This window comes from Drosophila guanche, unplaced genomic scaffold (assembly GCF_900245975.1).
Source record: "Drosophila guanche unplaced genomic scaffold, DGUA_6, whole genome shotgun sequence".
Lineage (NCBI taxonomy): Eukaryota > Metazoa > Arthropoda > Insecta > Diptera > Drosophilidae > Drosophila > Drosophila guanche.
Window position 1 is genome coordinate 6415894 of NW_022995743.1, and position 20887 is coordinate 6436780.

General features: G+C 45.7%; 4 protein-coding genes across 7 annotated transcripts; 3 read left to right on the forward strand and 1 right to left on the reverse strand.

Annotated features, from left to right (window-relative positions):
- Positions 1 to 1805: 1805 nt before the first annotated feature.
- LOC117592517 (TRAF3-interacting protein 1) lies at positions 1806 to 3922 on the forward strand. The gene is made up of 2 exons (XM_034286367.1): positions 1806 to 1961; positions 2026 to 3922. Exons 1-2 carry the CDS (start codon positions 1946 to 1948, stop codon positions 3756 to 3758), a joined length of 1749 nt encoding a protein of 582 aa, XP_034142258.1. The 5' UTR covers positions 1806 to 1945; the 3' UTR covers positions 3759 to 3922.
- Positions 3923 to 4556: 634 nt separating this feature from the next.
- LOC117592515 (synaptic vesicular amine transporter) lies at positions 4557 to 19127 on the reverse strand. 4 transcript variants are annotated; one of them, XM_034286363.1, is made up of 8 exons: positions 18787 to 19127; positions 17762 to 17988; positions 14181 to 14709; positions 6612 to 6782; positions 6403 to 6541; positions 6277 to 6335; positions 5620 to 6215; positions 5081 to 5560 (listed from the first exon to the last, which is right to left on the reverse strand). In XM_034286363.1, exons 3-8 carry the CDS (start codon positions 14686 to 14688, stop codon positions 5081 to 5083), a joined length of 1953 nt encoding a protein of 650 aa, XP_034142254.1. In that variant the 5' UTR covers positions 14689 to 14709; positions 17762 to 17988; positions 18787 to 19127. The 4 variants fall into 4 exon arrangements, with proteins under 4 accessions (XP_034142257.1, XP_034142256.1, XP_034142254.1 ...); XM_034286366.1 differs by lacking the exons at positions 17762 to 17988; positions 18787 to 19127 and adding an exon at positions 4557 to 4874 and having other exon boundaries at positions 5243 to 5560; positions 14181 to 14688; XM_034286364.1 differs by lacking the exons at positions 17762 to 17988; positions 18787 to 19127 and adding an exon at positions 15784 to 16110.
- Positions 8548 to 10108, forward strand: LOC117592520. Its single transcript, XM_034286371.1, has 2 exons — positions 8548 to 8953; positions 9015 to 10108. Exons 1-2 carry the CDS (start codon positions 8809 to 8811, stop codon positions 10049 to 10051), a joined length of 1182 nt encoding a protein of 393 aa, XP_034142262.1. The 5' UTR covers positions 8548 to 8808; the 3' UTR covers positions 10052 to 10108.
- Positions 11803 to 12450, forward strand: LOC117592521. Its single transcript, XM_034286372.1, has one exon. The coding sequence runs from the start codon at positions 11879 to 11881 to the stop codon at positions 12290 to 12292; it is 414 nt and encodes a 137-aa protein (XP_034142263.1). The 5' UTR covers positions 11803 to 11878; the 3' UTR covers positions 12293 to 12450.
- Positions 19128 to 20887: the final 1760 nt, after the last annotated feature.

A 20887-nucleotide genomic window follows, 5' to 3' on the forward strand; every position in this document is an offset into this window, starting at 1 on the left:
TATCTAAGGACTATAATGCGTCTTCTATATTGTTTGTTAAGTTTCTATAAATGTATCGTATTGTGTTGTGTTGTTTGTTGTATTTTGACTAATATGCTCGCGCTAAACTATAGAAACGAATATAATATTTGATTTTCCTGCGGACATTCGCATGTGAACTTGAGAGAGAGTATGTGTGTGCGATTATTTCTTATCAGTATATATAGCAAATACATACAGTAAATTGTTAAATATAGGTGTAATGTAGTGTATTTATTTGTAGATTATATATATTTAATACTGTGCACAAAACGCGTTGGTTAATTGTAGTTTTGCTTATTAGCTTTGTTTGACCCCATACCAGCTTTTTGTTTGTGTTTTTAGCACACGCTTTTTTCTTTTGGAACATTTAAACATTAGGTTAGATAACAATAACGATTTGAATATGAGTAATTTCTATATTGTTTGTTGTTCATTTATAAGCTATATTGTCTAATTCACACGTCTATATTGAATGCTGAGCACCCCGACGCACAAGGCGGTGGGGAGCCCACAGCACAAGGCTATGGCAATAGTATAACCTTATGAAAACCGAACAAAACCTCTTGCTAAATATCAGATCATTATAGATACATTTAAATCGCATATGCATGCTTGTTTCTACGAGTATTATAGTATCAAATCTTTAGTTTAGTTAATTTACTATAAAATGTTTGTGGTGTGTGTTTTTGCATGATTGAATTCGGCAATTCTTCAAAGCGTGAAAAGTTACAACGAACACAAAGGCAAAGTCTATGTGGATTATGATTGGATTACAAATAGATAATACGATTAGATATTTTATTTATATATTAGATCTGTAGAGTCACAACAACGGAACAACGATGATAATCAGCAAGTACTTCAGCTATGCGTATGTACAATTGTTTCAATATAACCTCATTGTATACCTGCGATTTACTACATTTTGTTTGCTTTTCAACTTTTGTCGCTTTGCCACTCTGGCCTACTAACTATTACAGAGCTATTTTCCTTTATTTTATGAGAATTCTGTTCAATGCGCGCTCAAAAATGTATTGTACGGTAGCCCTTTAAGTTGGCTTATTATCATTGCATTATAATTTGTGGATTTTACATGATCCTCCTATGTGATCACAACACTTGAGGACACTTGCAGCCATTCAAGTGTCCTGCGGCAGTATCCGATTGATCCAAGTTGATCTGTGCAAGTCGGGGAACGAAATCGGTAATACGCATGAGGGAAACACTTTAAAACTTGGGTGGGAATTGTTGGATGGATACTCTATGTATAGATACTTGGAATGTAGGTTCTTCTTGAGCAACTCACTTTAGCGATTTCTTTCCCCACTTATAAATTCCATTCTAAATAATAAGATGCAAACAGAAAAATAAATCACACAATTGTGCACGCATTTCACTATATCTTTGTATTTGAACTTAGCCTATTTATGGTAATGCTATGGAAATGAATTCCTAGTACAGTTTGCACCACAAGCCTATAAGTAATTCCCCTAATGTGTCAGATAACTTGTGTGTGTGTGCCATGTGGGCAACAATTTTACAAGAGTATATTTAGAATATATTTAATAGTGTATTTCATAGTAGTTTATTTGTGGGTTACTGGGAGATATATTCAACTAGATTCCGATAACTATCTTTAACAACTTTAAATTTTAAATTGATTTAGTTAAAGAAGGTCGGGGGACTCGTCGTCATCGAGTGGCCCCATAAAGCCTGTCAAATGCCACGCCGTATTGCCTGAGAGTTTTAATGGAACTGGGGCGCCTAGGAAGGGTGCCCTGGGTGTTCGTTGTCAAATTAATGAATTAGTTTTACTTTAGAGTTGTTTTAACACTAGCAAAAAATTCATTTTCATGATTGGAATGCAATATTCTCAATCCCTTTGGCAGAACGTCCTCGGAGAGCACAAAATTACTAGCACACAATGAGTCATGCAATGCGTAAGGCCGCCTCCATGTCCAAGCAGAAAGAGTGCATTAACAAAGATCTTTCATTTCACAACAGAGGGACCCCATCCGTACCCGGTCCGACCCAAAACCGACATCTTTCACGGCGATCCATTCAAAATTCAGTCGTACAAATTTCGCTATGCCGAGCGACCCGTCTACCCAGTACAGCACTACCAGCGGCCCGAGCCACAGCCACAGCCGACCCCTAGCCGAGCGCCGCAGTTTGAGACATACTATCGCAATGCCAAGTTTTCCCGCGATCCGGAGTGTGCTTCAGCGACTCCGAGCGCCAGGATGATGGAGCAGGACAGCGCTTCCTTTGCGGAGAACCGGCGCCACAATTACCTGCGCGACTCCCAGTTGCAGCATAATGTCTCGACGGATTCTCCGCTGCTGAAGAGCTGCTGCAACCGCGGCGACTATCAGACAATGGATCGGGGACAGAGCACTACATCTCTCTATCGAAACTGCAGCACCAATGCAGCAGCTATGAGCGCCTCTAGGTCAACATTTGAGAAGAGGGAAAGGGAGTGGCATCAGTCGGTTGCTGATAGCAGCAGCTCCAGCATCCAGCTGGTGCCCAAGAGAAGCGACTGCAGTGGCTGCGAGATAAACATTAACAAAGGTGCCCAGGATTCGGAATCGGAGGCGGACAACAATTTGAGAATCAAAATTGAGACGGACACCTGTCTGCTGAACAACACGGACAGGGCGAAGCAACCGCCAGGACATCAGCGCTCAAGCAGTGCCAGCCGATCCACGGTCACCTTTGGCATAGACAAGCGATTGTCCAAATTCAGTGTGGCCAAAAACAAGCCCAGGATAAGCGCGGAGCAGGCAGCCAAGCAACGGGTTGCGGAGAGGGAGTTGGAGCTAAAAATGGAGCGAGAACGCGCCAGGAAGCGGGAAAGGGAGCGCGAAAATCTGCGCCAGCAGGAGAGGCAAAGGGACTACGAGCGGCTCCTCGAACTGGAGGTGGAGAGGGAGAAGGAGCGCCTCAGAGAGGTTGAACGGGAGTCTCAGCGACGCAAGGAGTACGATGAGCACCAGGAACTCCTGCGACGGACAGAGCAAAAGCGGAGGGAAGTACCGATGCCGATGCCCCCCCTACCCGTCCCTCCTGTGATAATGACTTCCCATCTGTATAGGCGCACCTCTGACGATCGTCTGCCCGGCATGGTACACTTCTGTGACCGTCCGCCTGCCGCTGCCAGTAAGCGCTCCCAGCGTCTGCAGAGCTGCAACAAGAATCTGCCATCGCTGCGGGGCCAAAAGAAGCCAACAGCTCCGACCGTGCCTCCTCTAGCTTCCACGTTCACTGCTGCTTCTCCTATCCCCATGTACACTCCAGCTCCTGCAGAACCCAAGCACACTCCAGCTCCTGCTGTTCCCATGTTCAGTACAGCTCCTCCTGTCAGGTCTGCCAGAAGTCTAGAGCGGACCAGTTCGGGTACGTCGAATGGCAATGTCCATGTGTCGGTGAGCACCAATGGTAGCCATCGGCCATCGACCACAGAGTTGTACGAGCAGAAGCAGCTGAACTCCGATTCCCCAATTCTCACTCGGCTCAATAATATACCCATTAGGATAACAACGTCGCGTCCCCGAGACCGGGATCTGGAGTTCTCATTTAACCAAGTGCGGCTGCGAAATCATTCACCCATTCCGGTTGTGATACCACGGCTGAGCAGCAGTCGGTTGCTACAGGGGGACGATAGCTCCGTGCAGTCATTGAATGTCAATATCACTGTCTATGCGGATACCATCTCGCGTCGGATGCGTATGTAGTGGAGGGAGATTCTATGTATGGGTGATATCAATATCAGGAGAATTTTGGAACTCTGACCCTCAGGCAGGTGCATTCGTAAAAGGAATTTGTTTCAGAGTTGATCTGATGTTGAACCCACCTATAAACATACTCGAATATATCCCAGATGCGGCACTCGCCTGAAGCTGAATATTTGTTTTAAAATTCAACAAAAATGCAGACAAAAATTAATGTAAAAAAGTGCAAGTTCCCCCTAGAGTTGGTCTTTGTTATTTCTTGTAGAGTAGAGTAGATGTTGCCAGTTCCTAGATATCCCCAGTCCATTAAATCAATGCAATTGCAGGCGCCTGCTCTTCGACACAGCAATAAAACCTTCTATACTGGGAGTAGAGTTTTGCGCTAGAAAAGCTCTCCTAAAAAGCTCAGTAAACTTTACATACAGTTGCATGCATCATCTGTTGGTGATGGTCGATGCGGCGTCTGTACTTTGTAATGACATAAATAATTTCGTTATTCAATAGTTCCAATTATGAAATACCAAATTAGGTCATTGATTTTCCTCCGGTATATAGTAGTGCTCTTAAGATTGCCACATTGAAAGATGCTCTGATCTTCCGTTTATATTAGTGATCAAACTAAAAGTTACCCGTCTTCACCGAACATCGTGCCCACTCCTCCTCTTCAATAGAGTTATCTTTATGTATAGTATAACTTCTCTGATTATTGTATTTAAATGTTTGTGCTGTGCTTGTCATTAACGTGTGCGCCTTGTTTGTTGTTGGATCTGTAGCTGTGGTTCTATAGGAGTTTAGGTTTCGTTTCGATATGATAATAGCGGAGGGGTTATTTAACACTCGTAACATTGAACAATAATAACGATTTCCTTTGAAATTGCATATGATATATCTGATATTGTTGGCTGTGTTTCCTTTTTTTTTGTTTTGTTTTTCTTTTTACCAAATTTCCATCTTCTTTCACACTTTTTTTGTTGTATTTTTGGTCACTCTTTTGGCGACATTGCGTTGGAGTTTATTTGTAATCATCTCAAGGATTCGATTCGTCGTTTATTCGTCTTCGTCGTAGTTCTGATAGGTGACATAACGTACCTGTTCCCGATCGCGTCCATAGATCAAAGACTGCAAAGGAATCGAGTGGGAGATTATTATTTGCGAGCACTTTAATCAAATTTTTCAGTAAAATAAAACTCAAGCGACGATAAAATTAATACAAATTAAAAGTTTTATTACAATCAAATTAAGAAGAACTTAAATCGTACAAACAACAAAGATAATGTCTAATAATAAAAAAAACTAAATCGATTGGAAAAGCAATAAAAGGGCAGCTAGAGCCTCTCGCTCTCGTATGCATCATTCGACTTGCCCAGCTCGGCCGTGCCATGCATAATGGCCGGACAGGATGCCGTCAGCTGCGGTATCGAATTACCGCCGGCATTGGCCAGTTCCGTTTCGGCTGCTGCTGCAGCGGCTTCCCTGGCCATACGTACCTTTTTCTCATCGCTGGTCGGTGGATTCTTGAGGAAAGTCAGGAGCGGGGCGTACATGAAGCAGAGAATGGCTATGCCGAACAGCATCCACTCGAAACCGATGCTCTTCACCAGGGAGCCGGACAGGGCAGGACCCACGGCAAAGCCCACGCAGAAGGCGACGTCACCCAAAGCATAGACGCTGCCATAGACGGCCGAGTGGCGAATGTCCACCAGGTAGCCCAGCTCCGGCATCATCGAAGAGTCGACCATGCCAATGGCAAAGCCGAGACCGGCGTTGGGAATAATCAGATGTGTAATAGAAGTGGCCATGGGTATCTGCAAAGATTCTCAATGAACTTAAAGCCACTTCAGACTTGGGTTTTCGAAGGACTTACAAAGATCAGGCAAGCTCCAATGATAACCAGACCGAGGCAGGCGGCAAACCAGCGCCCAATCTTGTGTCCCAGCGGTCCAAAGAGATTCGTGCCAATCAGATAGCTAATGGAGGCCGGCAGAAAGGCGACGCCCTGCTCCCAGCGAGTGGCTCCCATGTTGTCGACCATCCACAGGGGCAGCGAAGGTTCCAGCATGGCAATACCCATATTGGCAAAGGTGATCGCCCCAGCGGCAATCAGAATGTACGGATCACTGACCAGCGACTTCAGGGACGGAGGCTCGGACTCGCATTTCTGCACCGATGGCTGCAGCATGAACAGCTGGAGCAGGCCATCGCCCAGAGCCAGGGCAGCCAGTATCAGGAATGGAGCTGACTTACCCACAAACTCGTACATGACACCGCCAAACGGTGGACCAATGAGCACGCCCAAAGCCAGTCCGCCCAAGGCAATGCCCATGGCATTGCCACGCTCCTTGTCGTCGGTGAAGCGATCTGCCAACATGCCCATGCCCGACACCGAAGAACAGGATGAGCCGATTCCCTGAAGAGCTCGGGCCACAAACAGCACCAAATAGGAGCGACCAAAAGCAAAGACTACAGTGGGCGAGAGAGTGGGAAACTTAGCAGTGGCAACATTTTTCCCTAGCCAACTCACTTATCGTGGAGAGAAACATTATGACGAAGCCAGCGAACATAGGTATGCTATAGCCAATGCTACAAGAGGGATACGCAGAGAGAGAAGATGTAGAAGAACACAGGTATGAGCAACTCGTTAACTTACCGGTGCGTAAGGGGTCCCACAATCGGATTAACCAGCAGCTGGACGAAGGCCTTCGAGGCGAACAGCAGGCCAACCTCGACAGTCTCTCCCACGAGTTCGTTGTGACGCTCCTCTAGCTCACGGTAGTAGGTCTCGTTCTCTGTGGCATAAATCACATTTTTAACCCGCCTTGCCAATTAGACAGACTGCCTACCCTCCTCTCAACTTACCCTCCGGACTCATGGTGGAGATCTCGAGGGGTGCCGCCTCGCTGCCATCCTTGTTGCACGGACACGGTGTCGGCGGTGCTGGGGTGTGGAAGGTGAGTGGGGTGCGGGCATAGCTGTCGAGCGGAGCATCCGGATGTCGTATGTCGTACAGGAACTCGGGTATGATGGGCACTGTTTAGAGCACGATGCGGTGCGTTACGAAAGGTGTAATTAAAATAGGAAACGCAAAAAAAGAATCTTCATACAATTAGTCTAAGCGGCCGCCGCTTGATGGCGCTGGCTCTTGCCGAAAGCGAGTCTATGGCCGCTCTTTAATTGCATTTGGTGCTAAAAGTTTTATAATTGCTTTGCCAGCGCAAGAGATTGCCTCCGCCTAATTGAGTTGCAACCGGCAAGCGCCAACAAAAAAAGGAAGGCCAACAGAGTACAGTGTTGAACGTACACTTTGTGCATACGATAGGCCAGCCCCAAGACGACGACGATGCGTTTAATTGACTCTCCAAAAAGAGAGTCTCCCCAGTCGGTGTTGTGGCCCATGCCCATGCTCTTGCGTTTCAGGGCAAATTCAATTTGTTTGTTGCATGTTTCGACTCAGTTTATATTTATTATCAACACCCGTAAAACGACTGCATCACTCAGACATAGACTCAGAGCGTACCCCCCCGGTACTAGTGCTCGTACCCGTAATTGCATTTCCTGCCAAAGGCTAGGCCGAGGTCGGACATGGCTGATGGCAATGGCAGAGTGCCACTGCTGTACTACTTTTCAATTGAGTTGCCCCGTTGAGTGTGTGTGGAAAGTTGTTTGAAGTACTGTTGAGGTAATTTGTTTGTACGTGGACAGGGACTCGTGGTTATCCCACTGACAACGAACGTGTGCCACCACATGGGCTGTGTGGCCTGGAGGCATGCCATTAATTTGGGCCTTTATGTGGCTTATGTTGTTTACTGGGCTTAGATACTTAGGCAAACTTCTACTTCATATGCATATGAGCATGCCCCCGTGCCACTGGGGGTCTTCCAATAAGTTCAAGCGAAAGTGGAAATATCGCCTGACCTGACCTGAAAGCAACTTGCCTTTTAGACTTATGACGCCTCGTGTCAACCACATTCAACTGTCACATATGTCGGCCATGTAATCTGGCATGCCATTTGGCAGCTTTGCCAAAACAGAAACCCACCCCCATGCGGAGCGAATGGAAACCCTTTTGGGTGGTGGGACGAGGCAGCCACTGCACGGACATGCAAGCGGAAATGTATGCAAATTTCCTGCGATTCGCTTAATTGGGGTTAACCACTTGGAATGCCACAACATCCAAACGATTAGCCAACCAATTTTATGCGACAAAAAGTAAATTGTTGCCTAGTAATTTCGTAGGTATCAAGTCCCCAACAACTCATTAAACGCTCCCAAAGACCCATGTTTGACACACAAACAAATAATAATCCTTCAGGAAGAGCACGTGCAGCACATCGAGGCAAGGGCTGGGCATGGGCATGGCATTGGTTTTGGGTTTGGGGTTTGGCTGGTTGCATTTCGCGTGTCGAAGACACTTAAACCGCAAAGCCAAAAGGAAAGCGACTCTGGCAGTCTGTCAGCCATGCCACCAGACAAAACAAACAGTGACTGGCTCTGGCCAGGGCTACGAGACTTGGCAATCGAGTAACCAACTCACTTTGTTTGATCAGCAGAAAGTGTGACTGTTACATGTTGGAGTATGTTAGGAGTTAAATCTTTCGTAGAATGACTGAGGAATAAATTCATAAACAAATGCTGCAGGAGGACAACTCTTATTCCTCTGATGATAATTTAAACTTTTCTCTTAGTCTAAGAGTTACAAATCTCACGATTACAAGTGACAAAGTGCAGGGACTGGGACATTGCTTTGCCCATCCCTGTGGCCCATCCACAGGTCACGGGTCACAGATACATCGATATGCAGGGCGACATTTGCTGCGCTGGCGATGATGGTGACGGCGGCGTCGTCGTCAAGCCAAACAGCGGCGGCAGTGAGGCAACAACTGGCGAGGCAGCCAGTCATCGGCTGGCGACAAGGAAGAGGCCAGACCCCGAACTGCACTTGGACCTAAGCAGTGACAAAACTATAAGCTTCGAGTTCGTTGTTGGATCCATTAATATGCAAATCATTTAATTACTCAGAGAGGGAGTGAGGAAGAGGCGGAGACTGAAGCAGGAAATGCGTCCCATTTGGGAGTCGGCCAGCAGGCCGCTGTTTGTGCGCTCCGTGTGGCAGGAGGCGATAGGCAGGCGCCACTTCATCCTCGACTACGAGCCGCGCCAGAGGCAGCGTTGGAAGCGCCAGAAGACGCTTCGACCGAAAGGTAAGTTGAAGCAGCTTCAATCCCGAAAGGGGCAGTGACTGATGGAATTTCCATTCCATAGGGAACTATCAACAGATCCAATCCTGCGAGGAGTACGATCAATCGGCGGAGGAAAGTTTCGATCTGCTGGACGAGTATCTGCTGCTGGATGCCACCAAGCTGACCCTGCAGCAGCAACAATCCTTCCCCTCTTTGGGCGGCAGAATGAATGGAAACTCTGGCTCGGCCATGGCCACAACCTTGGGCAGCAGAGAGCAAAGGAAGAACAGTCGTCAGGCCAAGAGGCGTGCCTGGCTGCTGAGCAGAGGGAAAACCTACCACCTGGACCACCATTTGACGGAGCATCAGTCGCGACGCAGCTCACTGCAGGATCCCAGCGCATCCGCTGTGACGGCGAACAATCCCGAGGAGCGACTGGCCGAGCGAGTGCTCCACTGGCTGGACCTGGCTGGGAGGACTGACATCGTGAAAGAGGTGGTTCCCATCCAGCCAGTGTCCAGCAGTGCCCAGGTGGCCAGGGCCAACCAGAGGAGTCAGCGCATTCATCACCGTGCCGTGAGCCTCAAGCGAATGGCGACGGCGGCAGGGAGCGGCAGCCACCAGCGCTCGATGGCAAGAAAACCCATCCCCAAGCCGCAGCAGACCGCCCAGTCCACCCACACAGTAGTCTCCTGCTCCTCCGCTTCCGCTTCCGCTTCAGCCAATGCCAATGCCAAGCCCATTACCATCATCTTCAACAAGGAGGGCATCCCAGTTCGCCTCAATCGACCCGCCCGTAACATTGATCTCTGTGCATTGAGCAGCAGTGCCAGTGCCACGAGACGTTTGGCCGGACAGTTGGCCTCCGCCCGGTTGTACAGTGGAGCTGCCGCTTCTCCCCCGCACTCCGATGAGACGCGCACACCGCCGCACAGCAGTCGCGGGGCACTGGCCAACGGTTTGGGCTCCTCCGTCAGCCTGGACAGCCGGAAGCAGCTACACATCTTCATGCCCAGCCTGCCCAAGAAGGGGCTACTGGCACCGCCTGCTGGAGGCGCAGGTGCTGGCTCTGGCGAGGATGCCCTGAGCGTCAGTTTCAGTGAATTGTGCCAGCTATAGCTGGGAAATCGTAATACAATCAATCTGTGGTGCGTTTTAATTAATAAAGCATCAATAAAGTGCATGTTACATATCGAGATTTATGGGTACACGGAAGTAGCATGTTTGACTACATTAGGCAGAGTTTTCCCTACCACACAGCCATCCAGCGTTCATTGGCATTCAAGTCAAGGAGTGTTAAACTCAAAGTGCGTCCCATACCGCATCTTTTAGCTGTGCGAAACTTGTGCCAAATGTTTGCCACGGAAGGCAACAAGCGTTATATTTATAGGGCCACACAAATGCCACGCATCAGAGGTACAGTAGTACCTATTAACATGCTATTATTAAAACAAACCTCAACAAATGGCTTAACTTTTGTAAGCGTAAATACTCGTAGTAGAACCCCAACCAGCTGCGGACATTCTGGCTGCTAAATCTTTGGAGAACTTTGATTTTTTTCTGTTTCGATTAAGGTATTTTTAAAAACTTTATTCCCCGCAAATTCCTGTCCTCAAAGTCACTGTACCCACTCTTGTTGTAGGGTATTTGTATTATTTCTTGCACCTATTAATATTCTACAACCTTTTTTTTTGTGGATTTTATTGATTTCCGTTTTTTGTTTCGTTGCCATTGAAACTTTTTTTTGTGTCTTTTGTTTGGTTTTTGATTCTGCTTTCGTTTATTTTTGGATTACTCTTCGCCCTGTGCCACGCCCAGTTTCTTTTGTTTTGATTTTTGGCTTCTGTCTTGATTGTTGATTTTGACTTTCTTTTGCGGTTTAAGGGGCACAATCGCGAGTGGCGGGGTGTAAGGCGGGTAATCAGTGTAATTGTGCAAAATGTTGCATGGTAAATAATTAAATAAAGTTTTGCATAAAGTTTTTTTTATGAAAATGGCATGGAGGAATTTTAGTTACTGGAATAAAGTTTTTGTTTGAAATTATTTATAGAAAAGTGAACCGATTTGGCATTTAAAATTACTGAAATTTTGATTTATTGCTATAATTTTATTATTTATTGCTATCAGACTTGAAATACGCTTAGTAATCTGAAATTTTGATTATATTATTCCCGTATTTTTATTGCTAGAAATTAGGACCAAAAGAGATGTATAATATATCTATATAAATATAAATAATTATGAACATTAAATATCCATAATATGAAGGGATAATAGGGCATCAACTGTCAGCCCATATTGCCAGGGAAACTTCCCTTTGGCTCTGTGGGGTCCCCTGCCAGCGACACCTGCAACTGGCTGAATGCCACACGTGGCAAGTTGTCGTTGTCGTCGTCGTCATCGTTGGTTTCTTTTTATGGCTGACGCGTCAGTATTCCGATTCCCTTCCAATATCGATACGCGGGCGGTTGGGGGTGTTGGCTGAGCATTTTTGCCCCAATGAGTCATTGCGTCTGGCAAAAATGACAGCGAAAAAGCCGCACGATTGTGACCTTTGCCTCCAGTCCTGGCTTGCGGAATTTGTGGGGAGTGCGAGCCCCAACCCTTAGCCATATCCGAAAGGCCAAAAAGAAAAGTTCTTTCCCTCCAAGGCGAACCAAAGACAAAGGGAAGCAAGAGCAATTACTTGGCAGGCAAGTCGAAACTTCGAAACTTTGAGGCGGAGTCCCGCCCGCCAGCTACGGTCGACTTTACCCCCGTGTGGCAAAGAAAATGCGCAACAATATATGGATTACACACATAACAAGGCAACTTATGGACTTATAGAAGAGCCAAATGCCTGCCGTGACTTATTCGCGTTTCTGCAGCAAGCGCGGCAGGTGCTCATTGCTAACAAGCAAAGTTTTCCGCGGCGCATTTTAATTTTCCGGCTATTAGTGTGCAGCCATGTCTGTCTCCGACGAGGACTCATCATCCGTAGGCAGCCCCTTCAAGCCGGCCACACCCACGCCCAGCGGCGGCCAGGAGCGAACCAAAGGCGGACGACCCGGACCCGGACCCGGACCCGAGAACCTGCGACACCAGCGCAGCTTCGAGGCGCGCTACAGCAGCATCATCCAGAAGCAGATCTGGGAGACGAGCATCAACAAGGATGTGCTGGAGCGGCAGCTGAACGCCTATCTGCCCTTCTCCCGCAGCGCGTCCCTCACCAAGGACGGTTCCGGCGGCTTCGATCAACTTCTGCCCGTTGGCTCAACGAAGGCCGCCCGTTCGCTGAGCACCACGCCCACTCGACGAGCAGGTGCTTGCCTGGAGAAACTGGAGGCTGTGGACGTGGCCGAGCATCAAGCGATGCCATGATGCGAAAGTTCTTTTTGGCAACTACTTAGCAGCCGGCTTCAACATATATGCGACTAATGTGTATCCCTAAGCTGTTTTTTAATAAGTATTACTAACATTTAAGGCTACAATTAAGGAACAAGTCCTACAAAAACTCTACTAAATCTCACTCTCTCAATATTTGCAGCAACGAACTTCTTTAGTATTTGAATAACTTACTTAAACTTTGTAATTTAATTTGATTACCCGGTCCAACGACCCCTAAACTAAGGCTATCAAATGTAGCCCCACATAAACCCTCATTCTACTGCTAAGTATTCAATCTCTTTCAATAAAACAAAAACCTTATTGCATATTCAATTTGGAGTCATTCTAACATCGAAGGGATACGCAAGGATAAGGGATAAGGGATAAGGGACCGAGACGACAGCGCATCTATGACCCATATAAATCTCCACATGCTCCTAGGCTAAATCTAATTTATGAGAATATTATGCGATGCAGACGATACAACTTACAGGGAGGATGAACAAGCATAGAGGGTGTCAGCACAGAGATCAAATGAATCAAATAATCAAAAGTATTCATTCGCAGCTATTTTCGCATCAACACCTTGTGCTGGGCGCGACGGAGAGAAAGCACTTAAGTGGAAATGCCTCGAGTCGAAAGCTAAAAGCCCTCTTCCCCCTGAACATTCCCTTTCTTGTGCTTTTTACTTCCCATTTCCCATCCATCAGTCTGTGGCTGGAAAGGAAACGAAAAAGAAGTTCGGGCTGGAGCTGCAGCTAATAGTTTTGCTTCAGCTTTTTCCTTTGACTTTCACTTCCGTTGCCTCAACAAGTTGTTCGAGTGGTTTTCCACTTTGGTTCTCGACTATTTTCCCATCGCTACGTGTATTTGTCTTCGGCTGGCTGGCTGGCTGGCTCGCAGACCCCAACTTGTTGATTTAAATTCATGAACGTTTAGCACAAAGAAAAATGTCCCCACTCCGTTTGGGTTTAATTTTTTTTGTGTCTCCTGTTGTATTTGTCAGCCGCAGCCACAGGCTGGAGCACCGCCGGACAACTGCGTTCCCACTCAATGTCCATGTGTTTGTCCAGACACTTGACACAAGCACTTGCTCCGGACACATCCCATTCCCATTTCCATTCCCATCCACTCGGTCCAACGAAAGCTTCCCCCTGGTTGTGGTTTGGTTGGTGGTTGGGTTTTAGTGTCAAACGCAGGACGGTTTTCAGTTCCAACGCAGCTCTCCCTGTGCGTGTCTATTTAATTGACTGTCGACCACTTGGAGCTGCCCCGTTCGATTCGGTCCATTGGTCATTGGCCATGGGGTTTTTGTTAATGACGAAGGATTGGTACTTCAACATTGATTAGTTGTCGACAGGCTTGGGCATGACACTCTAGTTGGGTCGGACTCTGGCTGGTTTGATTTCTCAGCACTATTTTTTCAACGAAAAATTAGCAAAATTAGAGAAGGCTTTGATTTGGGGCAAGATCAGAGGCTTAATTGACTTCCAATGTAAGATGTGGCAAGAACTGTTTCTGGTAGATCTTAGCAATCTCAGCCATCAGCACTCACTGAAAGTGATGAGCCGACAAGAGGACGAGCATTGACAGCTTCTGTTCAGCAGGAAAACCTTCATTAGCTTAAGTGGTGCTCTGTGGTAATTTAATGGCGCTACTCCACGCCACTCCTCTTCCTGCACTCCACACCCACCCATCCCTTTGGAGGAATGGACAATTTCCAAGCGATTGCCTTCCATTGCAAAGATAACCAGCCACAGGAGATAAATGGTCATGAAATGCTAATGGGCTCCAGGGAAAAAGATTTATTCATGGGGTAAATATATCAAAACCACCCAATCCCACACCGACATTTAAGTAGTCATCCCCCAGGTGCACTTACCCACTGTGGTCAGCAACATGTTGTCGAGGAGCAGGGCTATGGCCACGATGACAAGGACAAGTCGGTTGGAGCCGCGCCAGCTGACCATCCAGGATTTGGCGGCGGACCAGGACCCGGCAGCGCGTGGATCCTCCTGGCGATACTGATCCGGCGGCGGTTGGCGGCCAGCCGTGTGCGTCTGCGACTGATACGTAGGCGGCGGTGGTGCCGGGGGCTGCCTGCCAACGCCGAGAATGCCGCAGTCTGTGTCCATATTGCCATTCTGCTGATTGCTGTCCAACTGTTGCTTGAAGGGATTTTTGCTGGGTGTGTTGCTCCCACCAGGATGCTGTGGCTGAGGTTGCGCCTGATTGTTGGCGTTTATGGTGAAGGAGGTGGTCTCACTGCCGCTCGCTGCTCCTGCTCCTGCGCTAATCTCCGACTGTTGCTGCTGCTGCTGCTGCTGCTGTGCTGTGCTCTGCGCGAGTTTTCTTGGTCCACCATTGCCCGCATCAGTCGATGATTGCATTGCGTCGCTAGCCGCTAGTTGCTAAGGGTCGGACAGGGAACAACTGTGATTAGATCTAAGCGGATTGCCTTTTAAAATGCAATCAAATTATAAGCGGCTTTTGCCTGCTCCTTCTCACACAGCGCCCTCTCCCGCTTCCGCGCCAGCCCCGTGCCCATTCTAATTCCCACCCCGAAACCTCAAACCCAAAACCAATCCCATTCCCATTCGCAATGCTGCGCTTGCTTTATGCCTCAATGAATTTCGCTAATTAAAAATAAATTATACATCTTGGGATTGAAATTAAAATGTTGATTTCACACGAGAATTCGCATTTAATAGAATCATATACAATTTAAATATTTATTTAATTGCCTTCCCCATCCACACACACACGCATTCACACACACACACACAGTCGTCGTGGCACATGGCGTATGCGCGACATTTGTCATTGGAACATCTTTCGTTGCCTATCGCAGGGCGCAAATTGAATTTGAATCCGTAATTCGTTTAGAGAGCGTCAAAAGCGAGCGCCCCTTCTGGTTCGACTTCTTTAAGTTTTCAACTCAAAAATTGAATTACCCAACAATTAGTGCCCAAAAAGGTTTTCTAATTGAGGGTAAAATGAATGTAAGGAAGTATACGATATGCAATCAAAGTTGATGTAACTTCTCAGAGCCGTTCATGGAATAATTTTCTTAATTTGCTTTCACAACTGAGCATGGAATATGTATATATTTATGGGACCTGTCCAAGTTCTTCAATTGATTGGTCTCTGACGTCCGCTTCAGAGCGAGTGACAAGTTTGTCATTGGATACCATATGTATCAATTCGGAAAACGATTGCAAGTGTCTGATAAATGGTCCAGGAAACATATCACTCAATAAAAGCGAACTAGAATTATAACATACTGTCACTGTGTCACGTTTGGGGGCGTGATGCGCGGTACTAAATTTGTAATTTTAATTGATTCAATCTGTCTAAATTAAATGTGAACAGCAAAGTTGACGCATTTATTCTAACTACTAACAAATGCAATCATTTGCTTAAATAATGGGAATGGCATAGCATGTACCGAGAGTTGGGCACGTAACTGGTGGATCTGATCTTACCTCGCAGCTTGATCTTTGTATATTTAAGAAGAAGAGATACACTTTGAGCCTGAGCTCCTACAACTGCCTTGAGTAGTTATGGAACTGCTATTCAAATTGAACTGCTTTACGATCTTCGGTACGCGCACAGAAATATCAATTAAGGGGCTGGGCAGTAGTTCTCTGCCAAGATGCAACCAGGAAGTTCTGATCTGATCTGATCGAATCAGCACTTAATTGCACTTTCACTTTCTGTCTGCTCACGCGTTCACGGTTCGTTCTCGATTCGTTGGTTTTTCTTCGGGTTGATGGATCATTCGTGCCGCGTTCTCTACCGACAAGTCGGCGCTCTCAGCTTAAACTAAAAACTTTGCCGTGCTGCCAGAAGCTTATTAAACGAAATCATTTTTGCACAAACAAAAAAGATTTGCTGTGGCTTTGCCATTAGTTAGTTTATCGCTCGTGTTCGTCATTTGCCGTACACAGAATTCACTGAGCGTTCGCTTTTTTCTGTGTGTTCTCTGTTTTTCTGCTAAGGAATCTTTGTATTTGAAATGAATGCACAATGAAAAGTGTGTAAAATACATTTTAATAATCATTAATTAGCAATTGGCATGCAATTTCGGTTTTTTACGGCTGTGGGAAAGTCAAATCCAAACAAAGGCAAAACATCTTTCAAAACAAAACAAAATTATGCAAATTCCGTTGACTCACAACACAAAATTTGACTTTACATTCTCATAGAAGAAAGAACTCGCAGTTTGAGTTGTGCATCCAGAGCTTGACTATTTCGCAATTTGCGCATCGATCTGATTAGAATTATATTCAATTCAATTTGCAACGATGCTGATGCATATTATGGATACTTTGTGTCGCGTGTTACCCGCTTCCGTTTTTTGTAATGACAATTAAATACTATATTAAAGCAAGAGGAAAATCCACGAAGGTTTAGGGTTAAACATGCAAAACGATAGGAAAATATTTATGTTTAAAATAACTTGAAAAAAGAACAAAGCTTTTGCTCATTTTGGAGGCATTTCCCTTAGCTGGCAATGCCTTCTGATAAATCGACTTAACTCTTCTCACTGCCTAAATCAAATTTAAACCAGTTATTAATAAGGTTCGCTCTTATATAGGGTATACAGAATGCAGCAATAGCGAAGCAGCCTGCCTCCTGCTTGCACGTGCGATCCGTTGCGATGCGATGCAGCGCGATTGTTTCGTTCATTATTTATGCTCTCTCAGTCTCAGTCTCAGTCGCAGTTGTTTCTTTTGATTGCTGTTGTCGCTGCTTTTATTTTAAATAATTGTTGCTGTTCGAAGGGGGGCTGTAGGTTGGTTGGAGCTTCTGTTAATTGCACAATATTCATTTTCATCTGCCGACGGTCAACATTTAGCGGCTACTTGCCACACGCCTTCTCCACTGGCATCGACACGCAACTTTATTTAGATTGTGCTCATTTTTCAGATTCTTATTAATTAACACGAAGCTCAGTTCCGAGCGTGAGCATGGACTTGAGCTTGACATTGGAGGCAGAAGCCATAAGAGCTCTTTGTCTGCTTTATTCCACTTGGAGCCTTAGCCTCAGGTTACTTCTCTACATTCTCTCGATTCAATCTGTTATCGAAGGCGGCTAGTTGTTTCTTAATTCCATTTTATTTCCCGCATATTACAACCATTCGACGTATTGTTCTGTAATTGCAATTTTAATTGCGAAACGGTAGCCGCTACATCCATGTAAATTGCGAAGCCGTGTAAATGAGCCCCTCTAAACTAATTAGTTCAAATCGATGCCAACTGGCAATCATTTTTGCCTCCTACGTGTCTAATTGATCACTCGGATGACTGAGAGCTAGCTGACATAGAAAACGAATGAAAAAGAAAACTCTGACAGGGAGTAGAGCTTAAATATCCTTTTAGAAGATGTCCCTTTGCAGACTCTAACTCTTCATCTGGCTTCAATGTTAATAATACTTATTGTGTAGAGATTGGACTCACCTGAGCTATTTTTTATGTACGGCTTTTGGCTTCCCCTCTGCCTGGATTCTCCCTGGAGACTACTGTTGCTGATTTGTCGGCCTCGCTTTAGTTGCGGGGCGGATGGGAGGTACTTATGTCTGTCCTGTTTCTGGTTCTATTGCAAGGGAAACTTGAGGATGTTGCTATGATGATTGCTGGTCTGGCCGGTCTTTTGGCGGGTGAAGTTTTGCGTTGTTGGAGGATTCCTGTGGGCGAATCAAGAAATTATAAATAAGTTGTGTAAATAATGAAACCAAGAGCTTTCAACGGATTTCCTGCGCCTGCAATGGTTGGTGGCCACTTGTGGCATGCTTATGTGGAAAGTGGAGCGACTTTCCTTTGAGCGGTGTGAAGTGTTTGATATTCTGAATAACAAGTTCTTTGGCCCAAAGGAAAGCTTACACACAGAACAATCATTTATGTGCATCAAACATACTATTTAAAATGTTATTTCTCTCTCTCTCCCTCAATTAATTATTAATAATGTTTTCGCAACCCTATGAAAAGCATCAAAACTTATCCCAAATATTGGCAACTGCAAACGATTCCCAAAAGGTAAATAAGGTCAATAAAAATCGGATTCCATTCCCACAAATTACTCAATGAGATTGCGGCTATTTGTGGCAGGCAAACAAAGATAAATATGTATTATTTGTCTTTGATTTTTTCCCATGTTTGCCGAACAAGCCAGGCAAATAATCTTGTGTGCCCAACAGGCTCGACTCAAATCGATAAATAAATACTCGCACACTCAATACATTTATCAGCGCTTGTTGCTGCTTAAAAATGCTAATTTCAATTTCGATTTTGATGGATTTACCAGGGTATATTGACGAATCTCAAGATATGCTAATCAAAACCAGTTTGAATAAATTAATAATCCAAATAAAATTCACTAGTGAAACTTGAAGTCTCTGCTTTTTTTTGCTATTATTCTATTTCAAAGTTCGTTAAAAACTATTTAATTTATTGATGGGCTCGTCTCTCTTTCAACTGGAACTTACACCCTTTTTCCTTGCAAGTTTTCACATATTTTTTGATGTTTTTGTGGGTGTTGGCTTCCGCTTTTGGGGGTTTTGGTTACGCACAATCTCAGTCGCACATTTGTTTGAATTTAATTGATGTTTAAACTGAAACTTTAAACCACATTTTACGTGGCAACCAAACACAAAATGATAAGGCAAGTGCCACAAGTGTCAGAATCAATGTGTGGCGCTGGCGCTGCCGCTGGTGCTGCACTGGAAACGTGGTAATCGAGCACGTCCATCAGCCACGAGATCTCATCTCGCACTGAAAGCCAAGGCGAGCGCCAACGGCGCACGAGGCGACGGCGATACCGACAACGACAGGGAACGACTGCGTTCAGGATGCGGCTGTGGATACGAGGACTATGCGAAGAAGCAGCAACAGCACAACCAGCAGAGGCATTGGCAGAGGCAGAGGCAGAGACAGAGGCAAAAGCAGCGCAGTCGGAAGCCGCTACCACTTGTTGTCTGCCGCTGCCTGTTGCAGTCCATCCCCGTTATCCGTTTGGCCCTTCTCTGTCCCTCTCATTATCGCTCTCCCTGCCATCACTCCTACTTCCACTCCCACTACGAGTATTGATGAAAGCTGCCAGCGGCAATGCTTCTGCTCAATTGCCTTCATTGTGTGTGGATGTACATATGTGTGTATGTATTTCTGGGTATTTCTGGCTGTGGATGAGCTTCCGTTTTCACTGTCAATTGCGTTACGACTGGAAGTATGCAGGGGCGCTTTTTGGCCCACACATACATACATATGCACACACGTACGCATTATTCCTAATTGATTTTCGCGTTAAGTGGCAACGCGATTGCACAAGGGGGTTGAATAAGGGGCGGAGGACAGACGAATGGCAAATTTTTGGAAAGTACTTGACTCTGAAGCCAATGCCAGCTTAAAGATCAATATTAATAGGACACTTTTTGGTGCATTCTCAGGAATATTTCACAAATTCAAACATAATCAAATCACACAGTTTACGCACAGCTTCCGAGCTCGATGTGATCATTTAAGTAAAATAATGTTAACAATTTATGCTCCCTTGTTAGTTCGAAGAGTAACAGGTGTGCTGCATACTTTTAGGGCATCGGCCCCGCAGGCTAGAACCCGAACGCGAACGTGCAGTTGCTTTGATTCGGCTAATATCCGGGCGGGGAAACATTATACCCACATAATGCTGCCAGGCAAGGCAGACACCTGATGGATAACCGAGATGAATTTCAACCATTCAACTTACTTAGGGCTCGACGATTAATCCGTTACAGGTGCTGTCAATTAATGCAGCTAACCGGATCAGGCGCTTGAACTAGAGATTGACAGAGACAGAGAACACACCGGACTAGAACGGACCGCAGCGATTGGAAAACGACACGCGACTGACTTGGAGAACGCGGCCGAATCAGGCCCCAAAGGCAGAGGACAGACTCGGAAATATTTATAGTCATTGATGATGGCTGCGTAGCTGAGCCGAATTCTGCGATCACGTCTAGGGCTCGAATTTGCATACAGAAGTCGATATATAAAACTTGGAATCCACAGCAGTAAGCAACTTCCAAGCGAAACGAGGCAAGAAAGAGTCAATGGCAATGAAAACAAATATACTTACATATAAACAGGTCGGCCTGGCGTGTTGAACCGAACTGAACTGGTCAAATGGGATGTGGGGGAGAGACCTTGAAGAAACCCATCTTCAAAAAGCTCAAAATCACTGGGGATATGGAAAAGTCTGCAGATTGATTATTTAAATATAAAAACAAAGAGCTTTTAACATTTATATTTTATTTAATGTGTCAGCTAGGTAGGGTATTTATTTGGCAGCCAATGGTGTTTGCTAATAACTGCGGCTTTAATTGCAGGACAATTCAAGTGGAAGTCCATGAATCCTCTTTGGTTTCCTTTCGGCAAATACAAAACCCCAATATTAATGCGGAAGAACTCGCTCATAAAATCGATATCCGAACACTTTCTTTTGTGTGGAACTTTTTCGAGGAAAAAAAAGCATCAACAATAGAGCCATGAAAAGGTGGAGAGTTCCATTGAAGTGTTAAAGTGGCGTCGCCCAAATAACTTCAAAGTTAATGG

What these genes read in the sequence shown, in the direction of transcription:
- LOC117592521 (XM_034286372.1), top strand. Translation starts at nt 11,879, where the DNA reads ATGTCTGTCTCCGACGAGGACTCATCATCCGTAGGCAGCCCCTTCAAG.
- LOC117592520 (XM_034286371.1), top strand. Translation starts at nt 8,809, where the DNA reads ATGCGTCCCATTTGGGAGTCGGCCAGCAGGCCGCTGTTTGTGCGCTCC. An exon ending in GAAGACGCTTCGACCGAAAG is followed by an intron (nt 8,954 to 9,014) that starts GTAAGTTGAAGC and finishes TCCATTCCATAG; the next exon opens with GGAACTATCAACAGATCCAA.
- LOC117592515 (XM_034286365.1), bottom strand. Translation starts at nt 14,688, where the DNA reads ATGCAATCATCGACTGATGCGGGCAATGGTGGACCAAGAAAACTCGCG. An exon ending in GTGGGACCCCTTACGCACCG is followed by an intron (nt 6,336 to 6,402) that starts GTAAGTTAACGA and finishes TCCCTCTTGTAG; the next exon opens with CATTGGCTATAGCATACCTA. An exon ending in AATGTTTCTCTCCACGATAA is followed by an intron (nt 6,216 to 6,276) that starts GTGAGTTGGCTA and finishes CGCCCACTGTAG; the next exon opens with TCTTTGCTTTTGGTCGCTCC.